The 21,586-nt window shown below is 49.2% G+C and overlaps 1 protein-coding gene across 1 annotated transcript in view; it reads right to left on the reverse strand.

The window, feature by feature from the left end:
* The window catches only part of FOXO3 (forkhead box O3), an 87,573-nt gene extending 66,400 nt beyond the window's left edge, over positions 1–21,173 (reverse strand). Inside the window, exon 1 of the mRNA XM_009896458.2 lies at positions 20,365–21,173. Coding sequence (XP_009894760.2) covers positions 20,365–20,946 — 582 coding nt within the window. The 5' untranslated portion in view covers positions 20,947–21,173. The remainder of the gene's footprint in view (positions 1–20,364) is intronic.
* Between the last annotated feature and the right edge of the window lie 413 nt (positions 21,174–21,586).

Raw genomic sequence — 21,586 nt, forward strand, 5'->3', positions numbered from 1 at the left:
GAATAACCCTCTTGCCACCTGAAAGATGTCATGATTAAGCTTGAAGATTGGCAGCCATATTATTGCCTGTCATTATCCCCTTAGGCCTCGGGGATTACTGCTTTCACTGACCATTATCGGTGCGCTCCCAGGAGCCACACTGCGCCAAACAGCCTCTGCCATGGCCCCTGCAAAATCCACTGCAAACCCCCAACGCTGCTGAAGGGCCACAGCAGAGCTGACAAACCCCAGCAGCTAAACACAGCAAACTTTTCTGTTAGAGGAAGGATCTGGAGGTGCTGGAAGGTGTCCAGAGAAGGGCCATGAGGATGGTCAGAGGGCTGGAGCTCCTCTCCTATGAAGACAGATTGGCAGAGTTAGGGCTGTTCAGTCTGGAGAGGACTGTGAGGAGACCTTACTGCGGCCTTCCAGTATCTGAAGGGGGCTACAAGAAAGCTGGGGAGGGACTTTTTAAGGTGTCAGGCAGTGATAGGACTTGGGGAAATGGAGCTAAAAATAGAAACAGGTAGATTCAGATTGGATGTTAGGAAGAAGTTCTTCCCCATGAGGGTGGTGAGACACTGGAACAGGTTGCCCAGGGAGGTGGTGGAAGCCTCATCCCTGGAGGTTTTTAAGGCCAGGCTGGATGTGGCTCTGAGCAACCTGACATAGTGTGAGGTGTCCCTGCCCATGGCAGGGGGGTTGGAACTGGATGATCCTTGAGGTCCTTCCAACCCTAACAATTCTATGATTCTGAGAGCTAAGACAGAAGCCTGGTGGTTAAGTGCCGTCTGCCCAGGCTGCTGCCCTTCGATACCATTCAGTAGATAGACTGCCATGACCAGACTGCCCCCAGGGCTTTCGGAAAGCATCCTGGTGCCGTGATCACCAGGGAGAAAAGCTCCTTTTCCCAGCTTCATCCACTGTTCACCTGCAGCAAACCTGCTGAGTGCTGCTCTTTAGAACAGCAGAGCTACCTGTGGCCATTGCTCGTTGTTTTAAGACACCAGAGCCCAGCAGAACATCTTCTGGCTTGGCTCAACCACAATTTCACAAAAACCACTGCAGTTTCATTCAAAAAAAAAAAACAACACCCCAAAAAACACCACTATGGGGTTTTTTTTTATCCTTTTCTTCTGTATTTTGACAGCAGGGGGGAAAAAAAACACCACTTTGGGGGAGCTTTCAAGAGGGTTTCCCAAATGATGGCCACACAGAAACCGCTGCCGATCCCTCTTCATTGGAACAATCAAACGCATTGGCGTGAGGTTCAGCACAGGCTGCAGCTGCAAACACTCTAGCTGAAACCTGCAAGCTACATACTTGTTCAACCAGATTCATGTTATTATCTTTTCCCTTTCCCTTCGTTGTGGCAAGAGTAACAATTTAATTAGATGGGAGAAGTTAGGGGGAAGGAAAAAAAAAGGCAAGCCAGCCCGTATTATTTATAACTATAGCGCACGACATTATTTTTAGCTCTAAAGAACTCTGAAGAAACACTGCCTAGACCCCCTTTTTTTTTTTCAAATGTGAAACTTCCTGAACTTGTGATTCAGAGCCAAACTTCAGTGACAAGTTTAATTTAGGTTTTGATGCCTTTGACCTGGGCGCGTTAGCGTGAGCTCTGGTTTTAGCGTGAGCTCTGGTTTTAGCGCCCGCAGCTTCACTGCCTCTGAGCCCTGCAGATCTCAAACCTCGACAGGGCCGTTGGCTGCGAACCCACTGACAATCCAGGGAAGGTGGTCTTTGGAGAAGTAAAGCTGTCAGCCTCCTGGAGATCCTGGGGAAATTGGGGAGGCAGGGGAGTGTCTCCCCGGGCACGATACCAGGGTGATAGGAGCAGGACGTATCCCATTACGGGAACTGTGCGTTCGCAAACAAGCGCTGGGAGTCACAGGCTGTTCCCTGCCGCGTGGCCAAGATAACACTGACAGACCTCAGGCTGCAAATCCACCCTCCCTGGCCACCTCTTTGATTTTTTTCCTTTTTTTTTTTTTTAACCTAAACTATATTTGCCTTTGCTGTCAAGTATTTCAGTGCAGCTGCTATTCTCAGGCTCTCCTAAAATACAGACAGTAGGTACTGTACCAGCGCACGTACAAACATCTACCTTCCTACCACAGCTATTTATAATTAAAATAACTTTTCTCCATTTCTGATTTCATTTCCTCTCTCTGGGCCCCGTTCTACGTAGCACAGGAGGTGCTTTCAAGACTGTGCCCAGAACCAACCTCTAGCACAGGATAAAAAAAACCCCAGAGCGTTAGCCTAGTTACAGGTTTAGAATTCACTGTCCAGTTTCCCTGGTGAATGACCTATAAACAAGACTCCACTGCTGAGGCTTCACACTTAAGGGAAAAGAAAGCATTAAGAGCCAGCAATGGGCTGGGGGGGGGGTGGTGTTTCCTACCCACTTTTCACATCTTCTTGCCAAAAGAAGTTTGGACACCTGCATTAAACTAAAGTCTGCTTGACAGCATTATCTCAGCCCATAGTGTGTTAACTCAGGGTTGTTACCTTCTACCTCCCTTCTGTGCACATTGGAAAATGAAAGGACCACAGAGGGCACATGGAAAAGCCCTTAGAGCATTACAGATAGGGCAGATTTTCTGATTCACCTACAATCTCTTCACTTTTCTGTCTTCCTCAGACACTAGGTGGTACATAGAGGTTTCTGTATATACACAGGTTGCCAATCTCTAACTGGTGCAGGCTTCAATACACCACGTGCAGCACAGAAAACAGAAGTTACTTTAACTCCTCCACCTTCCACGAACACATAGGAAAACCTCAGCTGGCAGCCAGCATGCTGAGGTCCTGACACTGTTTCGAAAACCTCCATTCAGCCCCCAGCATGCTGCAGACTCTTACTTACACTTTAAATAGGTGCAGCTGATTTGTTTTGTTCTGAACGGGCAGACAGCACACAAAGCAAAAGGCTGGCAGTTTAAACCCGACACGGAGCTGCAGGGTAATGCTCCCCTCCACGTTACACAGCTAAAGCTTCAGCCAACTCCACCAGCTACAGGAGAGAAGTATTCCACCCAGCCGGTGCTACGGCTCTGCAAAACTGTAAATGATTACAGAATAATGCCCTGCAATCAAAGAACAAAATGTGTGCTGCAGATTAATCACTTTCCAAGACGGGAAAGGAAAGATAGGCTTGAGAGATAAATCTGGCTGGGGTGTTTATGCAAGCGTATCATGCTCCTTAGTACTGAATGTCCCAGAACTTACAGAGGAAGTAAACAATGTGCTGGGGGGGAGGGGGGGCGTGCGGGGGGTGTGCGAGGGGTGTGCGACCCGAAATAGGACAGCCTGTGAAAAACGCCTAACTTTCAGTTATGAAACACGAGCGTCAGGGGTGCCAGCTCTAGGGCTGCTGCCTGGAAAACCTAACGCCAGGACCTGCTTCAGACAGAGCTGATGATTCCCTTCGGCATTTCAGACTCCGCGAGGATGCCCCTGGACTGCGGAGCCCTCTGCCCGTGCTGCCTCAGCAGCTGCAGCAGAGGCGCAGCGCGTTAGAAGGGCAGCACCGAGAGCGCTTCTGGTTGGGATTTACTCCTGCAGGCACACTTCAGCAGCCTACATTTTCAGTGTCCCTCTAGCATACGATCCCGCTGCTTTTGGCTGCCTAAGCAATGCCAGCTTTCATGCATTCCTCATTTCTGTGTAAACATATTTACATTAGTAACTCCTAACTGGCTTAAAGCTACACAGGCAGTTTGAGGAAAGCCCTACCAGCACTCCACTTAAACGCAACACTTTGACAGCCGATTACAAACACAACGAACAACCGAGGGGCCAAATTTGCAGGGGGGCTGCACTTCCACAAAGGGCTTTAGAGACCAGGTGAGGAAGCGCTAACCTAAGCGAGGCTTTGGCTGAGCAGCCCCGCACTGGCACAAAACCGAAAGGTGACACAGGGAGGCAGCCCTGCGCCTGACCCCGATCCTGCCAGCTCAACACTTGCGCTGGTGCAGCAGGGTCACGGCACGCTCCGTCCTCACCTGCAGAGAGGCACATTCACAATCTCTTAGGTCATAAATTAAAAGCACCTGAGCACATTGAGTCACGGCTGCTCCGTGCCACCTCACTGCCATGGGTGCGGGAGAGGTCAGTGACCTGGATTTAAACCAGGGGCTGGCTGGGAAGCCCCTCTGCAGAAGCTCACTGCGGGTCTAAAGTTAAAAAGCACGGAGCCCCTTTACCATGATTCAACGTGTTACAAAACATTACAAGATCCACGTGTGGAGAGCTCCACTTATCCTCACTGGCTTTGGAGGAGGTCAGGGCATCACACAGCCATTCCTCACCTGAAGACAATTCCACATCAAATGTCTGTTCCCACTCAGGAGCTGGTAAAATTTTCCCCAAACCGAAAGCGAGATACAGTGCCAGGGTGTGCCCTGCAACAGTGCTGTGTACAGGGAACACACTTCTCAGGAACTATTTCAGGTCCCTCCTCCCTGCAAGTATCTGCCTCTGTGTTAAAACCAATTAATAACAACCTACTAATAGCAAGACCTTGATATAGCTCCGAGATTCCCCCAAAGCACACTCCTGCCAATGCCAGTCATTGATTCAGCAATGTGCACCAGCTCAATGGCACAGGCATCTCCAATTCTTGGAAGCATTACATCCAGTCTAATTCCCCCCCAAGGTCACCACAGATAGCAGAAAGCCCTCACACGTGGTGACCCAGAGAGCTGGGACTGAACAGCCATTATCAATAGCCTGGGAAACTGAAGCGTGGCACCTGAAAGGCACCAGGCACCACCAGTGAACCCCCCCAGCTGACCCAGGGCCTTGGGGAGCAGTGGTGGGGAATAAATCAGATTCCTCTTGCAGGAGTGGAAGCAGGGCATGCCCATTTGCCTTTGCACTGTCTGCTGCAATGTGTGTTGGCACACACTTGATGTAGATGGGAGGAAGACAGGCCACCCTGCTACCTGAGTGAAGCTTTGGACTTGCTCACGGAGGAACAAGGGACTCAAACTGCACACTCTCTGCATGAGCTCTTTGAAAGGTCAGTATAAGGTTATTCACACCATTAAATGACTTGATCTAGCACCAAGCCCATTGGAAGCCACCCACCTTCTATGCAGAGGCTAAGCTGGGCCCTGTGAAAGCAGCAAAGGTGTCCATCCTCCCACACTCCAAGACATCACCTTGCAGTTTTAAGCAACAATTCAGTGTGAGTTTCTCAGTCTACTTCTGATAACACAAAAACTGTGATCAGTTTACCACCTGGGTGTGGAGGCATTTACCAGAATCACGAAGACCAGGCATGAATTAGCAGCAGAGGCAAACACTGCAAGACAACCATGGAACTGTGTAAGGAAAAGGCTCTTTATGTTTTCTACTCTAAACACACCAAGTCAGAGGACACCTAGTAGAGGATGTAGGACATGGTGTGACTATGGACTGTATACTTAAACATCTTACATATTATCAGTGAAGAACTTATCTATCTCCTCTCTTCTCACCAACAGGGAAGGAAAAAGGAACAGCCCCTCACCATGGAAATGAGAGGAATTTCAACAGTCATGGTAAACAGGGACAGCTCAGTAGCCCTGTGACCTCTATCGTCTCAGATACTGTTTGCTGCCTAGTTCAGGCCACACAGCAACAGAGATTCAAGTCTCTCTAAGGCTGGATCCACCATCTCCTACATATATGAGCAACCCCTCTGCACACAGTATCAGCAGAGAGAAGAGGACTACCCAAATGAGTAAGGATTTGCACACTGACAGCACCAGGACTGCTTACCTAAGGGTGGATTAGTTAAAATAAACAATGCTGGAAATTATAGGTGGTGCCAAGAGCCCCACCTACACCTTGTATTGTCCAACACTTCCTACTATAAAATCCTGTTCCCCGTTGCTAATAGCTTCGCAACCTTCAACTGAAACTGGGATGAGAAAGAGGGTAAGTGGCTTGGGAGAGGCAAGGCAGAGGAAAAGGGGAATCCTGGGGCAGGGGAGACATGTGAAACAGGGGAGTGGATGGGAAGGGGGAAAGGCAGGGTGGACAACCAGAGCAGATGTGAAAATCAGAGGAGGTGGGCAGAGGAGTGGCAGATCAGGGAGCAGGACTGGGAATCACTGGGAAGGAGGCTAGGACGGGAGACCACAGGGGCAAGGAGCTGGGAGAGGGAAGAAGAGGATGCAGGGCTGAGACAGTGCTTGTCAGGGAAGCCCGTGGGGACTGGGTGGGTGAATGACACAGAAGAGCAGACCAGGAAGGGTGTACAGCTCCACTCAGAGCTGCGTGCCATGAACATGGCACAGGGCCCACACAGAGATCACGGGGGACAAGCTGAAACCCTGAACACCCCCTGAAGCATCCAGCCTGACAAGGAGACTGGGGGGTGTGAACCCGTTACTAACCATGGTGTCATAGCCAGCATGAGCAGTAATCTCAAGTGTCAAAGGCATCTTTATTGCTGACATTTTGCCCTTCCTGAGCACTAGGCTTTTATACTGAAACCTCTGTATAAATGGAGTACACCCTGATTTGGTACTTCTGCTCAGCACTTCACTGAACACTGCAAACAATTCCAGCTATCTCCAGTTAGTGGTCAAGTCATTCAAAATCCAACTTTCCTACTCCCTATCTGCTCCTGGAAAATGGGAAGGGCCCTTCACTGGCATTTCTCCAAACCAGCCACTACAACATGGTGCTTTTAGGGTTGGAGTAGATGATCCCTGAGGTCCCTTCCAACCTACACCATTCTGTGATTCTAGGGAGAAAGCTGCTGGCCCCCATCCGCCTGTACCCACCTGAATGAATTGGTGCTTTGATACCTGATAGAGTCTCCTTGAGAAAATAAGGAAGCTATCACTCTCAGCTCATGCAGACCCTTTAAAGGCAAACCAAAACACACCAAAACCCAAACAACCTACCTACCTAAAGGAAACAAAACCAAAACCAACAACCATCCAAGGAAAATGTCAAATCTGAAAGCAGGCACTCAAGAGGGGATAAATTTAGTAAGATGTCATGATTCCACTACAATCAAAGGAAATCCATACTTAATTTCTCCAACAACTGCTGTCAGACTGTTCAAGCAAACTGTTTTTCCTTCAGGCTGAGGGGACACCAAATCCACACTGCTTCTCAATTTACTACTTTCCCCCCCACCCCTCCTTTCTGTCAGTTAAGAGAACACAGTGATTCCACATGCTGAGTGCGAGCCTGAACAAAAATGACACGTGAGAAGCTGCTGCCAGGGCTGAGTCCCGACACAGCTGCTGGAAAAAACCCAAATGAACATTTTATCCTGGCCAAATCAGTGTTCTCTTCACTGTACACTTGGATCCAGCAGCTGCAAGCGATGCTACAGGTCATGTTGTCCTAAGTGGACAAAGACTCTGAGGATCCTCTCAAGTTTTGGAGGCTTGTTTGTACTTCTGTTCTCCCTCTCAATACTTTGCAGCACCGCTGCAGCAATGCAGATTTGCTGTGAGCAGAGAAGGGATCCGTGGTCCCTGGGAGGCTTTTAAGGAAGTGTGTCCCACAAGCCTTTTTGGGCTTTTTCCCCTCTGTATTTCAAGGCTTTAGTGGTTTGGTTTTCCTAAGTGAAGGTTTTATTAAGCAGAGTACCAAACTCTGGTCAGAACAGATTTTTCAGTGAAGATTTTCCACCTTGAAAATAAAGAGGAAGGATAGAAAAAAATTACTATTTTTCCTGCTTCCCTTTTTCAGCACCGTAGGATCAACACCGACTGCTCAGCTGATAATACCCCTCTTTATTTGAAGTTATTTTTCTCCTTTCACCACCCACATTCATCTGGGACTTGCTCAGTATTATTCTGCCTGACACTGGTCCAAACCAGCAAACAATTTCTGTTAACAGCACGGTATAGAGAACAGACCCTAAGAGAAGTGCTTTGTTGTCCAAGAATCCTCGATGTTGCATAGCAAAAATGAAGTCAACCAACTTTCAAGGAGGTTAGGCACAGCTGTGCCTTTAACAGAACACCTTTTACAAGCAGGGAAATGTTTCTGCTGTACTTGAGCCTTCCGTCATCAGAGAGAGGGGGAGATTTATGCCCTTTCTCCTTCTAAGTTAGACTCCTTCAGTGCCGTATTTTATATTCATAGTATCACAGTATCAGTCAGGGTTGGAAGGGACCACAAGGATCATCTAGTTCCAAGCCCCCTGCCATGGGCAGGGACACCCCACACTAGATCAGGCTGGGCAAAGCCTCATCCAGCCTGGGCTTAAACACCTCCAGGGACAGGCCCTCAACCACCTCCCTGGACAACCCATTCCAGGGCTTCACCACTCTCATGGGGAAGAACTTCCTCCTCACCTCCAGCCTGAATCTCCCCACCTCCAGCTTCATTCCATTCCCCCTAGTCCTATCACTACCTGAGATCCTGAGAAGTCCCTCCCCAGCCTTCTTGTAGGCCCCATTCAGATCCTGGAAGGCCACAATTAATATTCTTCCTGACAGGTCCCTATTTTGTACCCCAGAACCCCTGCCGTGGCTGTGGTGGACAGCAAAAGCCCTCCCAGCCAAAAGAGGAAACTCTGGCCACCAAGTCCAACAGGAAGAGGTAACTGCAGTTAAAGCTGCAAGGATAAGATATTTTGCCCAGCAACAGGATTTGATACTATTGTAATTCACTGCCCAGAAAAAAGAAAAGACTAAAACATTAACCATATTACACTGAGAAAGTCAAAATAGGTCATACAATCAGCATTACTCCCCCTTCATTTCACACACAATACAAAGCAGTTAAGTAGTTTCTCTTGCAATTAGCAGCATCTTTGTCTCCTCAGTGTCTCAAATACACTGGAGATAAGAAGCTGCTCTGACTGTACAGCAGCCCAAACCCTGCTCCCCGCCATCACTGACTCCTCGACAAATACACAGAGATTAAATCCTTTCTTCAATGATTTCAACCATGATAATTTTGGTTTGGTCTGTTCCCTCAAATGACAGACCTTTCCCCACCGATTAAAAAGCAGTACAGTACCTCAGGATCTTCCTGAGCACTTCAATTTAATGGTTGAACTCCATGATCTTAGAGGTCTTTTCCAGCCAAAACGATTCTATGCCTCTACAATCCCAACATCTCCAACTGTTAATGCACATCCCACTCCATCCTCCAAGCAGGAGGACTTGTTACCTGGCACAGCCCTGCAGTAGGTGGGCTAGAAAAAGCCTCCCTAGGGAAAGGCAGGGTTTGAGAGATCTTTCCTGGATGTGAGAAGTCTGACATATGCTTCAAATGCATGTTAATTTAGAGAAATGTTGGAAAGATTTTATTTATGTTTCTAATTAGGTAAACAGTATGCTTCTTCCACCTGCTCCAAGCCACCCTACTAGGCCCCCTAGACATCAAATGTCTATGAACATACAGCAGGTTGATTTACTCCCTACCGCTATTCCATGGAATCCTGCTCCCCCCCAGCCCTGTATGCCACTGCTTTATGGCCTACATGCTTTCCCTCTTTTTTTTCCTGTATTTAAAACGACCTCACTATTGATTTTCAAATACTTTAAGCACATGGCTCCCTTCTCCAGAGCTTTATGAAACCCAGCTCCTCGTAAGAGATTTCTCTCCTGCCCAGAGTGTGCAAATCTCCTTGTACATTTTAATCAGACATATTTTCACCGTGCATGAGCCAGGCTGCAAGAGCAATGGAGCAAGAAATAAATCTCAACATGCTATGGGAAGTGAGAATCACACAGTCAACATCATGATGAAAGTAATACTACTAGGTTCAGAGCTTTTGGCTGCTGCACAAACTAGGCTAGAAACCTCTGGGCCCAATCCATGCAGAGCTCTGACATGACTTCCATTTGCAAATCTGACATGAAATCCATTTGCCCATTTGTCTGGGCCACGTCCGTGGCTCAGGCTATGCAACAGCAGAAGCTGCTTGAACAAAACGCTTCAGGGTTTTTACAGCTCCTCAGTGGCAGCATCATTCCTGGTGCCAAGGCTGTTCTTCTACAAAGGCATTGTAGGACCAGCAGCCTCCCATTGTACCGCCTGATGAATACTTAAAGAAGCACCATTCACTCTGAAACCTGACATCTCAGACAAATGGTTTTGAGTTCCCCCATGCAGTGAAACTTTTAAACACAACAGATCGTGTTGCACAAAAGCAGGGACAGCAGCTCTCCACGTCTCAGTTTACAAGCATCCCAGGACACGACGTGAACAGCCATAACCTTCTCCTATGAATTCCTGGCAGGGGTGAAACACGCTCTGAAAATTAGCTAAGGTGCAGCGCAGTTCTGCAGAACAAACAGCAGGTTATACACTTGCAGAAAACCACATCACTGCTCTCAGCACAAAACCAATCAGCCCAAAAGGTGATAATCTGGGAGCCTGTGAGAGCCCCACACAAAGACATTCTTTGTTGAGCACTGTGCTCACTTATCAGACGCCGAATTTTATGTACTAAGCATATCTAGAACTTTATATATGAAACTGATAAACCCTCCATCAAATACTAGCAACGATATTTACACAAGATAGGGGTCCACAGCCTAACTTCTCCAACACCTGCAAAATCAAGAAACTTTTTGATCTGGATTGAGTCTCAGACTTAAAAGTATGTTTAGGTATGTGAGAAAGCAGAGCTAACTCTGGTCACAATGTGTCTTCAGAGAGCTGAAAAGAGCTGCTTGAAGAGCTAGCAGGGAGAGGGAAAAAAAAAAACAAGTACCGTAGGTTTCAAAAGCACTGACACATAACTGGAACATATCTTGAGATACCTCAGGCTGCACTCTAGATAAAACAAGTAAGGCCCTGGAAGTCGTGTCCTAAAATGATCTCTTTAGAATTAAACACATTTATTCTGCACCCTGTTTTGGGGAAAGATGTAGAAACCAACATGGTACAGCAGGAGAAATCACCACGTTGCAAGGGCAAACCATCTACAGTGTCAGAGGTGCTGGCTGTCTAGACTAGGAGAGTAGTTTGCCTTTGAACATTATTAGGTGATTAATACTTTTCAAACGAAGCTTTGTTCACCTGAGTGCAGCACCATTACTGACACTCACTGGTTATTCTCACTCCTCACAGGGAGTCCAGGCTCAGCTGCAGTCAGGATTTCAAGAACTGCTGGCTTGAGTCTTGCTCATTTAGGATAATGCATGCTGCTGCTGCACCCCAGGAGAGCCCCGCCGCTGCTTTAACGTGGCCTTTGGCAGGGACAAGAGCCAGGCTCTGCTCTCTTTATCTCTCCATCACAGAGCAGGCTGCATCCTCGCAAACCCGTCTGCATTCCCTGTGTGAGCCGGGCAGCTGCAGCAGCTGGGAGCCACGGCGAAGCCCAAGGGGACACGTGCCCACGTCTTTGGGTGCTCCTCTATCTGTCCTCCTCCAGCACCGTCTGGCCTCATCAGCCTTCCGACTTATCTGCTGCCTCCCACTCCTCTGGGGTCGTGATAAGCAGATGTTACCTCCCTGCTCCAGCGCTGGCAAGCAGCCCGGGCCTGCCCTTTGCTGCTCATGTGACGCAGCAAACTTACTGAACTTCTTCTGCGGACTCCGTCTCACCCACTGGTCAAAAATCCCACGCGTGCCCACAACCTCTGTTGCCCCCTGGGGAGACACTAAGGTCTTGGAAAAGCAGAGATGAGCAGGCAGGCTGGTCTGAAGGCACTGCAGGCTGGGTTACAGCAGGCTCCAGGCAGACCAACAACACAACATGAGAGGCAGGTGTCAGAAAAAGGGCACCTTGGGCAGCACTCCTGCCTCCTGCACTCACTCTGGAGCTCTCAAAAGGATTCTGGCACGGGGACATCAGCAACTCGGGGGGCACAGGGCCCCACCCTTCACCTCAGTGTGGGCAGCAGGTGAAGGGATGCAAAAGTGGAAATGCACCTGATCACTGGCAGCAGACAGGTGCCCAGCAGCCAGAGGTTGCACAGGCAGAACCCCAACCCCACTGTGAGAAGCCTCCTACCCCCTCAAAGTGGCAGACAGCACTCTGTGAGACCTGGAGGCACAAGCTGCAAAGGACCTGATGATGAGTCATTGGTGCTGCAGCACTCCCTCCTCGCTCCAACTGGACCTTCCTCCAGGCCTCTGGCAATGCTCCACAGGCTGCTTCTGCCTCCCGTCCCAGTGCACACCTCCTCGCACTACAGCGGGGATAAGATGGAAAAGAAAAGCAAAAGAATACCTTGCCAACTAAAACAGGTTCAGGTGAGAACCCAGCGTTGCATATTTCAGCTTTTAAGCACACAGAATGTTGCAATGGAGCAAGTAATCTGTTCAGTTCGTTAGCACAAGCCTGTTACAAGGGCTGATTTTCACAAGGCATTTCTTTATCGGCACAAATCCCCCCAAAAGCATTTCTCTCTCAGTGAAATCCTACATAGGTGTCTTCTATCAGTGCAAGCATTTAAATAGCCTTTATTTTTAGTATGTACCAGTGTACAGATAAAGCAGATTGCCCCAGTAAGCAAAGTCCAGGTAGGACACACACACAGAGTTACTACCAAAGACACCAGTGCTGTTAACTCTTGACCTGCCTCAAATTCCCTGCAAAGCAGCGTTATGAGCATGTCAGTCCTTGAGCAAACATGCCAAGGGGGTGGCCCAGACAAAGCATTCTAGCTTTGCAGGGCAAAACTGGCTCCTCCTGGACCTCTCAGTCAGGCATAGCACCAGGAGGAACCATTCTAGCAAAAGGCAATGGCAACACAGCAATGCCATCCCCCTTCAGCCCCATGGAAAGGCAGATCCCATGCTGTTCCAGCACAGGGATGAGGCAGAGCACTAAAGCAATCACTTGCTTCTTCCCAATCCCTTACATTGCCCTGAAATTGCTCTCCATTGGCCTTGTAGCCTAATGCATGGGGGGCATGGGAACCCACCTTTCACCTCACCTCGTGACACCTGGCCGGTGTTATGAAAAGAAGGATGGATTAGGTGAAGTAGGACATAACATTTCTGGAGTCTCCCAAGACAGAAACGAAGAACTGGAGGATGTGGGAGGGAATTAAATATATTTTTTATATTGGTATTTGGAAATTGAAGAAGGGTTCTCTGCTAGTCACTCTCCTCACCTTACAGGTCTGTGACAACCCTTGCTCAAGGTATTGCCCAGGAGATAATTTAGATAATGTAGCTGATGAATACTGCAAGATAAAACCTGCTGGGTTTGGTGACCATGCTCCACTGCAGCCCTGGCCTGCTCCAAATGGTTGTGGGAGCCTCAACATCCATCATCCTCAGCCACACTGAGCTGAAGGCACTTACTGCAGGGCACCACTGTGCAACCCAGAAACTTCTATGCACCTCCCCTGGCCTTATATGTCTGAGGTTTTGCTTCCCCTCCAGCCCAAACAGGTGCTGGGGCCAGAACACCACAGGGCTTTAGATCTCCCTGTAGTTCCTGGCAAGCTGAGAAGCATGGCTCCTTCTCCAGCTGCCTCAATCAGAGGAGCAAGAGCTATACCCACCTCTAGCAAAACCTGCTTGGAAACACACTGGTTTGCTTGGGCAGGCTCAGCCAATGTCAGATCAATGTCAAATACTCGTGGGTATGTTGATGCTCACCAGTGCTGCAATCCTATCCCACACACACAACTGGAACATCAGGGAACTGCGGTAGCCATGCAGAGGAGCACAGGATACCCCATCCTGACTTTGTCTGAAGCAAGTCAGAACAATGTATCTCACTCTGAAGGAAAATTCCCTTCTGTAGACAAGCCACTTTTTAATAATAAGTGCTAAATGGACTATTCAAGCAGGTAATTAGTGTTAATTAACATATGTCAGGCCATAAATTGGCTAAATGCACCTCATTTTCCAAGCTTAGTGTGTGGCAATGCTTGGGAAATCCTCCTAACAGAAAAGTTTGTAGGAGCAGGAGAAAAAGAGCAAATAAAAGCTTAAGCATAATCTTCACTTAACTCACAGTGTGCTGAGCCAGCACCACTGAAAACCGAATGACTGTGCACATTACTTCAACACTTTAGTTTGCTCCTGCACCACTGCACTATGCACATATTGTCAACCCAAAGCAAAGCCACTTCAGAAAAACTCCACAGCTCTCTGAGCACTGTGTGGTAACAGGCAGGCCTCTCATGGCGTGCTTGCTATGTACTGGATGGAGCACTTGGTGCCATGGTTTAGCTGGTTAGATGGTGCTGGGTGATAGGTTGGACTCGATGATCTTGAAGGTCTTTTCCAACCTGGTGTATTCTATTCTGTTCTACTGTGGGACCTGGATGCACCTCCTGCTGCAGGACCTGCTTGAGGACGTGGCCCCTGTGATTCCCCCACCTAGGAATCACAGCTTTTCATGGATGGAGTGGAGCAGAAGAGCAGAGGGAGGATGCTTAGCGCTCACCCTCCGCCAGAGAGAGCCTGCCTTGCAACACGGAGGGCTTTGTGCCTTTAAAAGAAACTAACACTGCCATTTTACAACCCTGCCCTTGGGCATGTTTTCTGTGATAGAGATGGTAGTAAGGCTTTAAAAAAAACACAAACAAAAAAAGTGGGAGAGAAAGAAGCACAGGCAAAGATTTCAGTCTAAGTAACAACTTGCATTAGGGAACACTTTCAGTTTCTCCCTTGGCAAGCCGCCACCAGGCTCAGTCCCACTGTAATTGCATTGCAAATAAGAAACAATCCTCACAAAAGATTTTCCATCCTTCCACGCAAAATAGCTGCCTGCCAAAACCTTGCAGGGCACCTTTCGGAGGCTGCCACCTAGAGAAACGCTCCGGCTGTTTAACTTTGGTTTTCTCTTATCTCCAGGGCAATCCCTTCAGCCTCCCTTTGAACCCAGCACACCCACCGTCATTTTCTGGGGCGATTTTACACTTTTCTCCCCATCCACCCCACGCAAGGTGGCTGAAAACAGCCCAGCTGCTGAGGAGGGGGGTGCCGGATCCGTCCCAGCGCTGCCTGCCTTCTGCAAGGGACGCCACCGACGCCCTCTTTCTACTTTGTCCACGTCAGCACAAAGAGCTTTCACAAAACCACTGGGCTAACCCTAATCACTTGCCTTTCTAAATGCACCAGCACGTGCCCAGCCTCTCCTAATCTCCCAGGATTACAGCAGAGTGGTGCAGCACCACCAAAATGACCCGAATACAAAATGGCCTCATGCCTAAGACGCTGCTCCCTTCACCAGGACAAAACCAAGCAGATGCAGGATGTCCTGGGGCGGGAGCACCACCACAACTCTCTTCCCCAGCCTGAAAATCTCAGGCAGTGTTTGTTCAAGTCCATACAACAGATAGAAAAATCACCCAGGTGATTTGTTATTAACATTAACTGTGTCCTTTTAAACACACAGGTAAGTGCAGGAGCCAACCTCTGACTCTCAAGCTTCCCATGTTAAATATGCTCAAATGTTGACACTAATAGCCTATTACAGACCATGTGGATGTTACAGGACTGCTTTAGGTAACCTTCTGTCTCTGAAAAACTGAGGAACACCAATTCCAGTATTTATTCATGCAGGTCTACCTTACAGAGATACTATCCAGCATCATTCACTGGAGGTTTCCCACTCACTTTTCACAAGTTAAGTTTACCAGAGCCTGTGACTCTCTGCAGCTGAGGACATTCACCAAGGCAGTGTTTCTATATCTGCATTTAACAAGTACTTCAGTGGATGTGCTCCTCACTGTCACACTGTCAATCAAACTATGTCAATGATTCTGGGAGAGCTACTCAGTCTTTCTTTCTCTCCTGCAATAGCTGTCACCTGCCTGCATGGGCTGCTGAAAAGTGAGATCTTTGATGTACATTACAGATATAAAATAGTTATGTGCACCAACATCTACACACAGTTTCTACTGTAGAGTTTAAAAAGTCATTTGTCACTGATCCTGAAGCATACTGCAGGAAGCTTCATCCAGCAGTTTCAACTTTGGGGCCAGAACCACGCATCTCTCCACGCTGCTCAAGACAAAACACACTTAGAAATGTTACCAAGTATTTTGTTCACACACACGACACAGTAAGGCTTTGATCAGGTAAGATGCTTAAGCAGTAAGTTTAAGCACACAAGTAATCCCACTCAAGTCCCAAGGATCCACACACGTGCTTAAACCCCTGTGTATGGATCTCACCTCGGCAGATCAAAACTCAATCAGCTGGCAGTTTGTAACCCAAACCGTTCCATACAGATCACCGTGGCAGCTCCAGTTTATTAAAGAACAAAAGAAAAATAGAAGAATATAAAAGGCTGGGAAAAAAATATTCATTATGGCAGTCTTAACAGAGTCTTTAAAAAATAAATAAATCGATGGAAAACAGAAAGACAGCAGAGAAAAAAAACCGAAGCTGATGCACGTTCTGCAGCGCTGCTCCTGATAAAGGCGCTGTGTGCCGCTCCAAGGAAGGGGAGAGATGAAGAACAGAAAGTGCTGTTGCTTCCTTCCCACATCCTTTGTAGGGGAAAAAGAAAGGATGATTAAAAAAGTCTAACACATCTCCTGTATCAGCATCTGGCTAACAGATTTAGGCATCTGCCTACAGCGCTGGCAAATTCCTCCAGTCTTTTCAAGTCTCAATAACCAGAGAAGGGATTCGTGCGTCTGCTGGAGGGACTGCGGCCCTCCGGTGTCTCCTGGGCAGCAAAACCTGGCAAGGAATGATGCAATCTACATGCACAAAGTTTACCAAAAATCTCCTCTTCAAAGCAAGCATCCCAGGGGACAGTATTTGCCTGTCACGAGGAAGGTGAATGCAACAGGTGTAAAACAAATAGGCCTCTGATGTAAAAAACAAATCAAAGCAGAGCAGTTGCATTTAAATTTGGGAGCTACTGGTGCCTGTGTATAAAAGGACCAGATTCAGTCTTGCCATACCGCTCAGCAAAGAGGAAACTAGTCCCCCTAGTGTGCTCTTCATGTAGAAAAGACTCTTTCACAAGATAGTGCTGCAAGAAATTACAAAATAGCATTATAAGAAGAGAGATGGAAGTACTGCAGCTAGTGCGAAACCAGGCACCTCTGCTACACACCCAGGCACAAAGGGGTTTCAGTTTTCTCCTTTGAGATTATTGAGGGGAGTTAATGTATCATAAATACTTGGGGTTTAAGTCCACACACTAGGGTAGGGACTGCAGGACATCGCCAGGGTAGCAGCTACTTGAATTTGGAAGATGTGTAGACGGAGTCATGGAGCTGCTCTGTGGAACAACCGGCAACAGCCGCCCGGCACGGTGCACGTCACAAGGGCAAAACCAGCTCACCCTCAAACCTTTTCCCCCCCTGCAGTGATGATAAATATAAACACCAAACCCTCGCCAAGTATTCAAGACAGTAAGTGGATATTGAAGCATGCACCTAAACCCCTCCCAGTTATTTGGGAGTGTACAGGACCGTACCGAAGCAGGCTGCCCGTGGCACACGGCAGTGCCCGCACCGTGCCGGCTCCACAGTGATGCACCACACACTACTGCCCTAGTTAGCTCTCAGGCACTATTAGGTTAGCTAACATCCCACCGGGGCCAGGGGGAGGGTGAAGCAAAGAAGATAGGGGGGAGTATGGTAGGGGGATATTGGGCAAACCTTATCGGAATTAGAGGAAATGTAATATATGCCTTGCTAACCACATCTGAAATACTCACTTCTGCTTTAATGCTCTAGGCAGGGGAAGAAAAAAAAACCACCATAGTGATAGTTGTAACTTTAATTTATAGCTCTTAAAATAATTGTTTGGAGGAGTATAATCCCAGCTATGTTTACGGATTATGGTGCTCAGCACATCTCACTGGGAACGGCATTAATATTTCATATATAATAACACGCAAGATAATAAACCCCAAGTTCTCTTCTACCCTTTGTTTAAAATGACAATTTTCCCACTCAGTGCCACAGCAGAATATTGTTAAATGGGCTTTCTGCCTTCAAAGATGAACTCAGCTGTGTAAAAATATTCTAAATTAAGATAAAAGCCTCCTGGTACAGAACTATCTTCTGTTCATTTAAAACCTCGGTGTAACTAGCAATCTGAAAAAAAGTCTGATGTGAGAAGCTGACATTAGTTCCTCCAGAGTTGTATTCATTACCTGCGAGGGAAACAAAGATGATAATAACATATAATGTGTTTTAGCATCAGGAGACAGAGCCTCTGTTAAAACAGAGCCTCTGTTTAAGAATGTTGCCTCCGCACAAACTCAATTTGCGTTCCAGTCAAGAAACTGAAACACTTCTCTTCCAGAACAGCGCTCTTCAGATTGTAGGTGCACACGGTAAAACAAACTCTAAGCCCTGCTAAGGGATTACACTTTGCAGTTGTGGATGCCTGGCCAATTATTAGCTCCAGACCCCTCCTTTGCCCCTTTCAGTATGCCCCAGCACCCCCATCGTTAACATGCCCAAATGCCTTACCCTGACTTCCAGGGCCATCCCACAGCCATAAAAGAGGCAGATTTTTCTGCTACCAGTGTGCTTGCACCTCCTGAGAAAGGTCATCTTAAAGGCTTCAGAGAAACTTCTGAGCTAAATTATATCAGAGGAATCTCAAGGGATCCAAGTTTTTAACATTTTAATTAGCTCCAAGTGCCAGTTAATGCTGCTCAGCAAAGGAATCAATATCAAATTAACACTATAAATTGTCAGAAAAATTGTGACTGTATTAAGCATACTAATCAATGTTAAGCACTTTGCATTATGATCCTGCTTCTGCTGAAGCAAATGGGAGTCTTGCCACCAAATTCAGCCGAGGCAGCAGCCCCACTGCTTGATAAATCTCCGTGAGTCAGGTAGTGAGAATTTACTGAAAATTCAAAGTATCACATAAAAAGGCTGGGTCTGTTATAGCAGCTTGACATCTAAAGCCACTGCTTCTGCGTGAAACCAAACTTATGAAGGCACGGGGCTGTCATCAGAAGATGTAACCCTTTATCACACTCGGTGTCGCACTTCTAAAGTCAAATCAAAATCCAACACCTACTACAGATGCAAAAAGCCGCAGAAAAAGATCTGTGGTTTTAAAAAGCCTCGCCTGGAATTAGCAGCTCTGCCACCGATAAACTTGCGTTTCTCCTTTCCCCAAGCCTGAGACAAGTCTGCCAGTGAAACGCTTCCTCTACACTGCTCCATTTGGAAGGTAAAAATCATACAGCCGCACTTCAATTCCTAGCAGCAAGTCCTACTCAGGCACCAAAATGTGAGACAGGGCTGCTAATACAAAAATCTGCCAGCAGTGCTTCATCCCTACAGTATTCCTGTCTCATTTGTACACTGGAAGCTAGCCCCTGATCCAAAACTACAGAGATTCTGAGGCGAAATTTAGCCTTTCTGTTAACAGAACAAAACTTGCCAGCAAATTCGCCTTCAGCCATCCATTCAAAAACTCGGACTCGGATGCTGCCAGTATCGGTCCTTCGCAGCAACTGAACCGTACCGGGATTTCCCTCTGCAAACACTGTCGACATCAAGCTGCAGCACCTGCGTTTAAGTAGGCGACATTTCGGCGGCCGCAGGCACTAATAGATGGGGGCATGGAAAGCGGGGGGTGGGGGGAGAAGAGAATGTAAAAAAGGCAGTTCTGGAAATCACTTTCAGGGTGCTTTACATGCAGCACCGGCTCCTGGTAGGCCTTATTAGACTCCACGAGCAAAACGCTGCCCGCCTGCAACGTGCTTTTGCATGCGCTGAGTAAACAAGCCACGAAAAAAAGGTTTCTTTCCTTCTTTTTTTTTTCTCCCCCTCACTTATTAAGCCCATAGCAATCGTGGCTGCTAACTGTCACAAGGCTGGGCTGACAACGCTCGGCGACCAGGGATTTACCCGCAGCCAGTGCCCTCACACACCGTCACCGCAGGAAAGGCAAGGCAAGCGTTCCCCCGGCTGAGCAGCCAACAACTCCACGCTTTGATTAACTTTACGAAGAAATGTCAAGAGCCGAATTTCCCTCTGCTGCCTTTGAGGAACATGTGGGAAACCACTGGGGTTTTTCTTGATGAAAATAATAGAGTACTTGAGCTTCTTCAGGACTGACCCTGACTGTGTATTTCTAGCATGAGTTACACCAAAGGTGTAGCTTAAATAAAGCAAAGAAGGGAAAAAAAAAAAGCCACATACACTCTTAAAAGTATTTTCTTCCTTTTTTCCTTTTCCCTGTTTCCTTGCTTATGTGCTTGTGCACCAGAGAAGCCGGCTCCGCTCCAGCACCTCCACTACTCCCAGAGTTAGGAGCCCTCACCGCCTGCACTCAGCAACAGGAACGAGCCAAAAGTTTTCCTAACCCTCACAATTAATAAAACAATAAAACACGATAAAATTAAAAGACAGCAAAGGCGACAGCGCGACCAGCAGCAGCGCCCGGCCGGCTGCCGTCGGCCAAAGCCGCGGCCCCCCACCCGCGGGCAGCACGCCTGTCGGGGCGGCGCGGTGGGTTTACCGCGTCCCCGGGACCCCGTCTCACCTTCCAGCCGGCCGAGCTGTTGCTGTCGCCCTTGTCCTTGAAGTAGGGCACGCAGCGGACCATCCAGTCATAAATTTGGGAAAGGGTGAGGCGCTTCTCCGGGGAGCTCTCGATGGCGCGGGTGATGAGGTCGGCGTAGGAGAGGTTGCCCCACGCGTTGCGCCGCGACGAGCACTTCCTCGGCGCTGCCGCCGGGCCCCCACTCAGTCCCCCGCCAGCCGCCGCCGTTCCCCCGGGCGAGAGGCTCGGCCCCTCTGGGCCGCCTCCGGGCAGCGGGGCTAGCAGCCGCGCCGCCTCCTCCGGGACGGCGGTGGCCGCCGCCGCCGCTGCTTCAGCGCTCGTGGGGGCTGCGCTGCCGACGGCCATGGCCGAGCCGCCCCCCTCCTCCTCGTCGTCCTCCTCTTCGGGGATCATGGAGGCGGCATCGGCGGGCGGCTCGCCGGCGGGCTTGGCGGGGCTGGCCTGCAGCTCGGGCCTCTGCAGGGGCCAGGTGCAGGAGCGGGGGCGGCTCTGCGGCTCGAACTCAGGGTCCAGCTCCACGTCCAGGGGCGAGAGCGGGGCGGGGGGCGACGCCTCTGCCATCTTGGCCTCCCCCGCGGGCGGCTGCGGCGGCGGCAGCGAGGCGCTGCGACGGGGCGGGCGGCTGCCGACCCCGCTCCTCCTCCGCCGCCTCCTCGGTGCCGACGGGAGCTTAGCAAGCGGGGGGCCGCCGGGCGGGCATGCCGCTCTCCGCTAAGGACTGGCAAGCTCTGCGCTGCACTCCGAGCCCCGCTCCCCGCGGGCGATGCGCACGCCGGAGCCGGGGGGGGGGGTGGGAAGGGGAGGTAGAGTAGGGGGAAAAAAAAATCAGATTAGGAGCCGGACAGGCAGCGCAGGGCGGGCAGCGAGGGGCCGGGCGGTGCCGGAGGTGCCCGCGGCTCTGCCCTCCGCACCGGTGAAGCGGCTGCCGCTCCCGCGGTGCGTGTGTGCGTTTGTTTATGTTTCACTCCATGCGGATGCAGAAGTAGCTCCAGCGGGAACTGCGCTGTATCCAGCCGGGCGAGGACACCCCCCCACCCCCCCCTCCGCCGCCCTGGAGCTCGCTCCTCGTCGCTTCCGCAGATATCTTCCCTTTTGCGGGGGGATGGTCCTTTGCCCCCTCCCTCGGCAGGGGGACAGGGAGCGGGGTCCTTCAGATTGCGCCGAAGACTTTTTCCTTTTTCAAAACGCCCTAAAGGGCGCC

This window comes from Dryobates pubescens, chromosome 28, assembly GCF_014839835.1.
Source record: "Dryobates pubescens isolate bDryPub1 chromosome 28, bDryPub1.pri, whole genome shotgun sequence".
Lineage (NCBI taxonomy): Eukaryota > Metazoa > Chordata > Aves > Piciformes > Picidae > Dryobates > Dryobates pubescens.